Genomic DNA, 10890 nt, shown 5'->3' on the forward strand with positions numbered 1-10890 from the left:
TGGTGATAACTTCACATAATTAAAAAGTTGGGCTTCATTTTATTCCACAGACCTTGTTATATAGAAACAACCGGCTATGCCTTGGGATCAAAATCCAGAGCAATCAAATAGAAATTACAGTGAATATGAACGAAAGGGAAAGCAGAAATAGAGAGAAGGAGGAGGAGAAGCAGGTTGAAAAGAGAGGAGAAAAAGGAGAGGACATGGAAAAGGAGCTGGAAGTTGAACAGGAAAAAGAAAGGAAAAGGGAAAATGAGGAACAATAGCTCAAGAAAAGACTAGTCAGCAAATCCCTCATGGACACTCTCCAGGCAAAGTTTAAATTAAACAAGTACCCCACAATACAAGAGAGCCTAGCACTCTCATTTGAATTTGGCATTACATATAAACAGATAAGTCAAAGGTTTTGTAAAAAAAAGGAAGAAATACAATAAAGAAATGTCCAAGGAAAAGCATAAGGAAAGACATAAGAGATGGGGTCTCGCTCTGTTGCCCAGACTGGTCTCGAACTCCTGCCCTCAAGCGATCTTTCCACCTTGGCCTCCCAGAGTGCTGGGATTGCGGGTGTGAGCCACTGTGCCTGGCTGAGATGTTTTATGTAGCACCATTCTCACCGATCATATGGAGTTCTGAAAGGATAAACAGGAAAATATTAACCACTGTTAATTCCGTGGAGTAGAACTAAATGAGGGAAGTGCAAAGAGTTCCCAAACATTCTATTTTTACCCTACTGTGGATTTAAAGCTTTTATAATGGACATTAATTGATTTTATTTAAGAAACAAAATAAAGAAATAAGCAACCTCTGGAAAAAAAAGTACAGTAGAAATAACACTGTCTGCCTCACCTTTCCCAGGGGTTGATGTGACATAGTGAAAGCACTTTGAAGCATTATACAGACGTGCTTTAACAGTACAAAGGGAGGTAGGGAAATAACTTTCTAACTTAGCTTTTCCCTCACTAGCTTTTCCCAAATAATGAAATAGTTCGGTAGAAAAATATAAAGGAATAAATTACTTAAATATTCTGAAATACCTTCAAGATAATAATAAATAAGAATAAAAGCGAAAAGGTTGAGGCTTCCACCCCTCACCAAGTTGGAATAAAAAAGACTAAATTTTTCTTTTCCACATGAAACAGTCAAAAAAATAAACAGAAGAAAACCTATTTAAGAGAACAGTTTTCAAGACACTGGACATCAAGCAATGAAGTGGTCCCTGGTAGAAGGGAAACAAATGCAGTGAGCCCTGTGATTGCTTCAGAGCCTGGAGATGTTTCCGGGCCACAGTGCAGGAAAAAGGAAACCCTTTGGAGGCTGGTGGACTCCAGGAGTTGAGGAGATGGAGCTGAGAGTCCAAGAAATCGAGGTGGCTAGAGTTGCAGGAAAAAAGTATCAGAGATGAGAGAGATGCACAGATAACTCTGGAAATACGCAGAGGGCCCACTCAGATATTCAGTGGCGACCTTGTGTCTGTCCTAATGATTGCCTGGTTTTCTCCCCTTGCTTTTAGACAGAAGGGCTGTGTTAACACTTACTGGAGTAGAACGGCTGCCTTTGTCTTACTATATTGATCATATGCCACCTGGTAGGATACAAAAGTGTCAGTCATCCCAAGTTCAAATCCTAGCTCTTCTGCATGCACATGAGGAAATTGCCTGATGCTGAGGAAAAAGAAAAAAAAACATCCAAAAGGATTAGAGGAAACAGTACCTGGCGCTCACACCAGGCTTGGAGTAGTGCCAGTGTCCTTCAGACAGACTGGAAAACTTTATAATTCACAAAACACTGGGGAGAGGCTTTGCTCAACAGTGGGGAATAATTAGCCCTAAACTAAACGCTGCTCTGATCCAACCTAACAAATCTTAAAAGCAAGACCTGAAAGATGAAACTGTTTCCAAGTAACTAAACTACATTCCAGAACAAAGCTCAAGAATATTTATAGAAATACAAAAATATCCAGCATCCAACAAGGTCAAATTGTAAATGTCTGGCATCCAGAAAAAATTAGCAGGCATGCAAAGAAACAGGAAAATATACCCCATAATGAGGTAAAAAAAAAAAAACCCGAAACTGACTCAGAACTGACACAAATGTTAGAATTAACAGAGAAAGATATTAAAAGTAACTGTAAGTATATTTCAGATGTTCAAAAGCTTAAATGGAGACATGGAAAATTTTTTTAAAGGCTCAAATCAAATATTTAGAGTTGAAAACTACAATGTCTGAGGTGAAGGATATCTAGGTTGGGCTTAACAACATATCCACACAATGGAATACTAATGAATAATGAAAAGGAATTAACTAAGGATATAACAACATTGATGAATCTCAGAATAATAGTGCTGAGTGAAAGAACGCAGACAAAAAAAAAAAATTACATACTGTATTATTCTTTTTATGTAAAATCTAGAAAATGCAAAATAATCTGTAGTTACAGAAAGCACATAAATGGTTACCTGGGGAGAAGAGAAGGAAAAGGGATTCCAAAGGGACAAGAGGAGTCTTTGGGGGGTGATGATATGTTAACAATTTTTATTTTTATGATGGTTTCACGGGTGTATACACATGTCAAAACTTATAATTTGTCTTTTAAAATATAATTTCAACTTTTATTTTGATTTCGGGGTACCTGTGCAGATTTGTTACCTGGGTATGTTGCATGCTGCTGAGGTTTAGAGTATGATTGATGCCATCACCCAGGTAGTGAACACAGTACCCAATAGGTAGTTTTTCAAACCTTGTCCCCCTCCTTCCCTCCCCTCTCTAGCAGCCCCCAGTGTCTGTTGTTCTCATCTTTATCTCCCTGTGTAAACAGTGTTTAGCTTCCACTTATAAGTGAGAACATGTGGTATTTGGTTTTCTGCTCCTGTGCTAATTCACTTAGCATAATGGCTTCTAGATGTTTCCATGTTGCTGCAAAGGACATGATTTCATTCTTTTCTTATGGCTGCGTCTTATTCTATGATGTATATGTACCACATTTTCTTTATCCAGTACACCATTGTTGGGGACCTAGGCTGATTGCACGTCTTTGCTATTGTGAATAGTGCTGTAATGAACATATGAGTGCATTTGTCTTTTTAGTAGAATGATTTATTTTCTTTGGATATATACCCAGTAATGGAATTCCTGGGTCAAATGGTCAAAGAACCTGTTTTAAGTTCTTTGAGAAATCCCCAAACTGCATTCCACAGTCGCTGAACTAATTTGTATTCCCACTCATAGTAAAAACATTTCCTTTTCTCTGCAGCCTCTGCAGCATCTATCTTTTTTTTGTCTCTTTTAATAATAGCCTTCTGACTGGTGTGAGATGGTATCTCATTGTGGTTTTGATTTGCATTTATCTGATGATTAATGATGTGGAGCATTTTTTCAAGTCTTTTTTTGAGAAGTGTTTATATCTTTTGCCCACTTTTTAATAGGGTTATTTGTTTTTTGCTTGTTGAATTGTTTAAGTTTCTTCTAAATTCTGGATTAGACCTTTGGGCCAGGCGCGGTGGCTCACACCTGCAATTCCAGCACTTTGGGAGGCCGACGCGGGCTTTGTTGGAAGTGTAGTTTGTGAATATTTTCTCTCATTCTGTAGGTTGTCTGTTTACTCTGTTGGTAGTTTCTTTTGCTCTGCGAAAGCTCTTTAGTTTAATTAGGTCCCACTTGTCAATTTTTAAAACTTATAATCTGCATACTTTAAATATGTGCAGTTCATTGTATATTACTCAGAACTCAGTAAAGCTATTTTATTTTTGTTTGTCATGTTATTTATTTTTTTCTTTTTTCTTTTTATTTTTGGTTTGGGGGCACATGTAAAGGTTTGTTACATAGGTAAACAGATGTCATGGAGGTTTGTTATACATATTATTTCATCACCCAGGTATTAAGCCCGGTATCTAATAGTTATCTTTTCTGTTTCTCTGCCTCCTCCCACTCTCCCCACTCAAGTAAACCCCAGTGTCTATTGATTCCTTCTTTGTGTTCATAAGTTCTTATCATTTAGCTCCCACTTACAAGTGAGGACATGTGGTAGTTGGTTTTCTGTTCCTGCATTAGTTTTCTAAGGACAGTGACCTCCAGTTCCATCTGTGTTCCCATAAAAGACACGACTTCATTCTTTTTTATGGCTGCATAGTATTCCATGGTGTATATGTACCACATTTCCTTTTTCCAGTCTGTCATTGATGGGCATTTAGGTTGATTCTATGTCTCTGCTATTGTGAATAGCGCTGCAATGAAGATTCACGTGCATGTATCTTTGTGGGAGAATGATTTATACTCCTCCAGGTATACACCGAGTGATGGGATTGCTGGGACAAATAGTAGTTTTGCTTTTATTCTTCAAGGAATTGCTGTACTGCTTTCCACAATGGTTGAACTAATTTACACTCCCACCAACACAACCTCACTACCATCTGTTATTTTTTCACTTTTTAATAATAGTCATTCTGACTGGTATGAGATGGTATCTCATTGTGGCTTTGATTTGCATTTCTCTAATGATCAGTGATATTGAGCTTTTTTTTCATATGCTTGCTGGCTGCATGTATGTCTTCTTTTGAGATGTGTCTGTTCATGTCCTTTGCCCAATTTTTAATAGGGGTATTTGTTTTACTCTTGTAAATTTGTTTAGGTTCTTTTTAAGATGCTGGATAGTAGACCTTTGTCAGATGCATAGTTTGCAAATATTTTCTCCCGTTCTGTAGGTTGTCTGTTTACTCTGTTGGTAGTTTCTTTAGCAGTGCAGAAGCTCTCAAGTTTAATTAGATCCCACTTGTCAATTTTTGCTGTTGTTCCTATTGCTTTTTGTATCTTTGTCATGAAATCTTTGCCCAGTCATATGTCCAGGATAGTATTGCCTAGGTTGTCTTCCAGGAATTTTATAGTTTTGGGTTTTACATCTAAGTCTTTAATCTATCTCGAGTTCATTTTTGTATATGGTGTAAGGAAGGAGTTCAGCTTCAATCTTCTGCATATGGCTAGTCAGTTATTCCAGCACTATTTATTGAATAGGGAGTCTTTTCTGCATTGCTTGTTTTTGTCATAGTAAAGCTATTTTTAAAAACTAAAGAGACAAAAATGTGTTAACAAACCACTGAAAAACTCGGAAAATAGAGAATTCATAAATATAGCTATGTCATTTTAAAATATTTAAAATTTTGTAAATTTTAGAGAATGGTAAAATAAATATTTAAATCTATAATTTTTGTTACATCTAAATCCGTAGAATCCATAGACTACATCTATAATACTGTATCTAGTATAGTATCTGAAATTTGGTTTGGAGGTTTTGTTGTTGTTGTTGTTGTTGTTGTTGTTGTTTTTGGAGACAGAGTCTCAGTCCATCCCCCAGGCTGGAGTATAGCAGTGCCATCTTGGCTCACTACAACCTCTGCCTCCCGGGTTTAAGTGATTCTCGTGCCTCAGCCTCCCTAGTAGCTAGGACTACAGGCATGTGCTGCCATTCCTGGCTAATTTTTTTGTATTTTTAGTAGAGATAGGGTTTTGTCATGTTGGCCAGGCTGGTCTCGGAATCCTGGCCTCAAGCAATCTGCCCATCTCGGCCTCCCAAAGTGCTAGGATTACAGGGGTGAGCCACTGCGCCCAGCCTCTTTGTTGTTTTTTTCTTTGTTGTTTCATTTTGTTTTATTTTTAAACAATAAAGTTAGAACATCTTTCCTCTTACTATTTAGAACTATATATTTTCATGTTTTTCAAATTAGAAAAATGAAGTCAGAAAGCCACAAGGTAAATTTCAGTTATTTTTTCCAAATGTACCCCATAAATTAAGAAAACATTACACATTTTTTTAACCATAAGTGACTGTACATTTACTCCCTAATACTCTTCTCTGTTCGATAGGAGGTCTGGGCTTAAAACCCTCTAAATGTCTGATTAAAGACTCAAATGCTTTAATTCCTGTTGTTCTGCTTCATTAGAGATACAGTTGTGTGATGGATGCTCATTATATTTTTGAATTAACTAATTTGTGCATTCTCACATTCCAAACTTGTCTGTCCTGATTTCCCCCAGTTTGATGCCGACCGTGATGAGGATGAGGTGTTCTATGACATCAGCATGGCAGTTGACAACAAGTTGTTTCCAAACAAGGAGGCTGCAGCAGGTAAGTCACTGTGTCCTTTAGACAATAGTATGCCGTGATCACCTGCCAAATGTCTGCGGCTTTGTATTAATGGATGAAGCTCAACAAACTGCTGCAAGGTTTGAAGGATGACAAAGTCTCATACTTTCTGGTGTAAAAATAAAAGGACAAAACAAAGTGGAGAGGAAGGGCTATAAATCTGTTCCTTATAGTTGCTGCTTTCCTTCCAGTCATTGCACACATAAATTACCAGGTAGTCACAATGTAACATAGGGCTTATGTTACTATAATAGAAAAATATCTAACCTAACCCATACTTTGTACAACAATTAAAATTTACAGTATCTCCAGGACCCCCTAACTCATATGATAGGTTTCTCCCTCGTTGCCTGAATAAAGCATCCCCTCCGATCTGGTAGCCACTCCCATTCCAACCCACAGCTCCTGTGTGACCCGTGTGACCCTACCTCTTCTCTTCCTAAGTGCTCTTGCCTGGAACTTTGACCTTGGATACTGATGTAGAGTAATCATACTTCCTAATGTAGGCAATACTCATGGTTCTGTCCTGACCCTCCTCTCATTCTTTCCATACTCTGACGCTGAGTCAACTCATTGTCACATGTGGCTTCAACATCAATTCCATGTGGATGACTCTCCAATCTTAGTCTCAGTCCTGACCTTCTTTCTTCTGAGTAACGACCTCAAAGGGTAAAGACCAAAAGCTTGGGGCCGTAAAGAAAAAAGGCTAAACACTTAACATTTTAAATCACCTAATGGTAGCTTCAAAGAGAGACGGAATTACAAGAGTAAGGTGGTAATCTTTCTGGGCAGACCCACAGAACACAGGTAACTGATGTAAACTCATCTGCCTAACTTTCTGATGAGATTTATAAAAAGTTGGCCTATTGCAGGAAAGATGAAATAGTGAGAATCATGTAAGATTATGAAAACATGACTACAGCTGTTCTGAAAAATACTATGACTCCTGTGCTTTTCAAGTTAATATTTTATTTAGAAGATGCTTTAGAAACCTGTAATCCTAGCACTTTGGGAGGCTGAGGCAGGCGGATCACGAGGTCAGGAGATAGAGACCACGGTGAAATGCCATCTCTACTAACAACACACACACAAAAAAAATTAGCCGCGCGCGGTGGCAGACGCCTGTAGTCCCAGCTACTCGGGAGGCTGAGGCAGGAGAATGGCATGAACCTGGGAGGCAGAGCTTGCAATGAGCCTAGGTCGCGCCACTGCACTCCAGTCTGGGCAACAGAGCGAGACTCCGTCTGAAAAAAAAAAAAAAGAAAGAAATGACTACCTCTAATGACAAATATCTAACTGCTGGATATCCTCAGTTTGCTAATGCAGTGGGATGGAGGGGCTGATTTAAGCCGCCCCTTCTTTGGGACGCCCAGCACTGTGTGGTGTTTCTCCACTAGAGAGCCTTGTGCCCTGCGGTGATGCAACTGTGCTGGGTTTTGTACCAATAGGAAACTGCCTGAGGACAGGTGCTGTGTCCACGTTCTCTTTAGGTCCCCTTGGTCAAGTGCATAGTGCCTGAGCCTTAGCAGCAGTTTCCAAGTGTCTACTTTCTCCTCTGTGTACCTCAGAGCTCATAAACAGAAGACTCTGTGCTTACAGCCTCAACTCCCGCTAACTCTTCCACCCCTGAGACCTCCTGAAAGCTGGTTTCTGCTTCAGCCTTAGAATAAAACTGTTTCCTCTCAAACAGCCCTTGGTGAATAAAGTGCGGTAAACTAGAAGTAAAGGGTGCCTCCCCTACAGGAGGCAGATACTGTGTAGCTCCAGGGTACTGTCGCTGTTAAGGAACAATGGTGAAATCTCCTGTTGATGACTCACTCAATAAATAAGTCATATCCCTGGCCTCTGCTCTGTGAATTGTCAGCCTCCAGGTTTGGTCCCTCCACTGTTTTTTTCTCTCTCAAGTCTCTTTCTGCAGAATCGCAGCTGCTCCACAGCTCCCATGTCGCCTCCTATGAATGGCATCCAGTTCTCTTTCTCTCACCTCGACCTTTCTCCGGGGAGCCAGGCAGAAGCATTCTTGCCCTCACACTCCACACTGATCATCATTCTGCGGGGGCACCTTGGGAATCCAAACCTTTGTCTCTATTCCCACGGCAGTCACCAAACGCTTTGTCATTCCTCATCCCTGGCCTCTCCTGTCTGTCATGAATCTCCTGCTGCCATGGGGATCTTCACAGAATGCAGCCCTAATCATTCTGCCTTTCTGGGAAAAAAAAAAAAACAAAAAAAAAAACAAAAAAAAAAACCCTTCAATGACTCCGGTACCCTTAGCACAGAAGAAAGCCCCAAATCCTTTTCCTTCCTGCAGTGGTCCTGTTACTGCAACAACATCACCTCCCCCACGTCACCGGCACCAGCTTCCCCCAGTTCCCTGAATACCTCAAGTTCCTTCCTGCCTTAGGCAATTTCCACCTGCTCTTCTCTCTGCTTAGAAAACGCCTCTCCTCATTTGCATCCCTTCACTCTCCCAACCCCATAGAGCCCCATCCTGCACCTGGCCAGATTCTATTTTGTGCCTCAAGGTAAACGTGGTGTTTTTCTCAAGGAGACTTCCTCAGGCCCCGCCCCAGACTAGATTAGGCCCTTGAATAGCACCCTGTGACCCACAGGTGTACCAGGACTTTTCTTAGAGACTACCATTGCTCTGATCATCGGCTTCTTCAAGGCCTGTCTATGGTGTCTCCCCCTCAATGGAGCCCTCCACTAACACTTACTAGCAAAGCTATCTGGCTGCGTCACTCAACTGCTCTGGGTCTCCATCTCCTTATCTATAAAGAGGGGATAATAATAGCAGCTACCCCAGAGGATTGTCCTGAAGAATAAATGGTTTCTGTGTGCAAAGTATGTGGCTTTCACATTGAAAAGGCTGTTTATGAGTTCCTGTCTTTGCAGTGGATTTGAGGGCTCATGGGAAGAAACCACATCTTACACAATACAACTTTTCCTCCTTTTCCTGGGTCTACTTCTGCTGTCTTCTCCCTCTCTGCCTTCCTCCCTGCCCCAACCCTGCCCTGGAGTAACTGAACAACTCCCCGCTTCCCCTTCTCACCCAGGACAGCCCACCAACACCCAGATCCCTCAAAGAGTTCTAATCCCAAATACCATCAGGATATTTTTCCAAGTAAATACAGTGCTCTTCCCACACATTGTAATGAACCCTTTCCATGCCTGTGGAATTCGAGCTGGACTCTCAGTGCTTAATGCAGGTCAGGCACTTATAGGAGACATTTAATGTTTGCAGCGTGGATCAATGAGAGCAAGAACTATAAAGGTAAAGTGGACGTGTCCTTTCATTTTTACTCATTTGGTACATATGCATTGAACGCATGTACCTTCTAAGTTTTGTTCTTAGATTCAGAGATGAAACACAACCCTTACAGTTTAATTTTTGTTAAAATTAAACTGTAACGAAACTGTTAACGAAAATTAAACTGTAAGCTACCCTGTGAGAGACAGGACAAGGGAGAAACTGCTTTTTGCAGACGGTGCAGTTTAAGGGTTGGAGGAGTTTTATTCACAGACACCCTTCACTGCTTAAGAAGCTCTGCAATTGTAAGAGTGTCTTTATGGGGTACTCAAAGTGGGAGGAGGATTTTCCTACAACTTGCAGTTAAAGATCCACTAGGAGGAAAAACATATGAAACGTTGTCCCAGAAAGTCATATGGTTAGCCTCTGATACCTCTAAAGCCAATGTGTATCATCTTCCCACTGAAATTTAAGGAGCCAACTTGAAAATAATATTTCCAAAGGTCATTCTAAAACTAGTAGCCCTGGGTGCTTCCTCTGGGGTTCTGTATTTCAGCTCATACCTTTCTCTGTCATCTATAGAAAGAATATTTTTAAATCTGAAAAGAAATTGAAAAATCCAAACTAGGGGGAAATGAAAGCTACATGATCACTTTTTCATAACATCCTAATTTTGCTGTCTTTTTTGAGTAACAAGATCATTGCAGTTGTTTTATGTGTTAAATTATTCAGTGAAAGAAGGCAGTAATGTGTATATTTCTCTGTATTTTCCCTCTATTTTGTGTGTCAAACCTTAGACTGTTACTAAAGGTCCTATTTCCAGCAAACCCAGAAACCAAGGCTAAAAGAAAATGAAAGCCATTCAATCATTATCCAAGCTGATAATGATATCCTTTGTCTGTTGCCTTCCATGATATATTAATACTGTTGCTAGGAGTAACAATGTTTCAAGAAATTTCATCCCTGACGATACAATATAATTCCTGTGAAAAGCATTTTATTGCAACAGAGCAAGACTCCGTCGAAAAAAGAAAAAAAAAAAATTTTATTAGGAAATCCAATCTCTTCTTACTTATAAGCATGAAGCTTTCTTTTAAACAAAGGTCTTTTCATTCTACCATTGCTGAAGGTAGTTTTCTAATTATCTTGCTGCGTTTTCAAGTATTCACGTGTAATATCTGTTAACTGAATTGTTTAAGAGCCCTTCACGTTGTCCTTTTTGAAAACAATGGAAAGAATGGTTTCTAATTAAATAAAATAAGTAGGACGCAGGTACTAAAAGCAGCTCTATGTTTAATAAGATTTCACGTTCAAATCACAGTACTCACTCCGCATGAATCACTATAAATACAGGTGAAGCGAAGGTATCATTTGAATCCAATAGCTATCACCACTTCCACTAGTCAGTGGCAGATAATAATCATAGTGTGCAAGTAATGAAAGCCAGCTAAAATTTGTGTTATCTTTAATGATGCTGTCAATAGCATTGATTGCTACCAGCTTGAAT

General features: G+C 39.8%; 1 protein-coding gene across 2 annotated transcripts in view; it reads left to right on the plus strand.

The window, feature by feature from the left end:
- Positions 1-10890, plus strand: part of AK5 (adenylate kinase 5) — a 155444-nt gene that overhangs the window by 142297 nt on the left and 2257 nt on the right. For both annotated transcript variants that reach the window (XM_011977935.1, XM_011977942.1), the window contains exon 7: positions 6025-6115. In XM_011977935.1, the coding sequence (XP_011833325.1) occupies positions 6025-6115 (91 nt within the window). The remainder of the gene's footprint in view (positions 1-6024; positions 6116-10890) is intronic.

This window comes from Mandrillus leucophaeus, unplaced genomic scaffold (genome assembly GCF_000951045.1).
Source record: "Mandrillus leucophaeus isolate KB7577 unplaced genomic scaffold, Mleu.le_1.0 Scaffold103, whole genome shotgun sequence".
Taxonomy (NCBI): Eukaryota; Metazoa; Chordata; class Mammalia; order Primates; family Cercopithecidae; genus Mandrillus; species Mandrillus leucophaeus.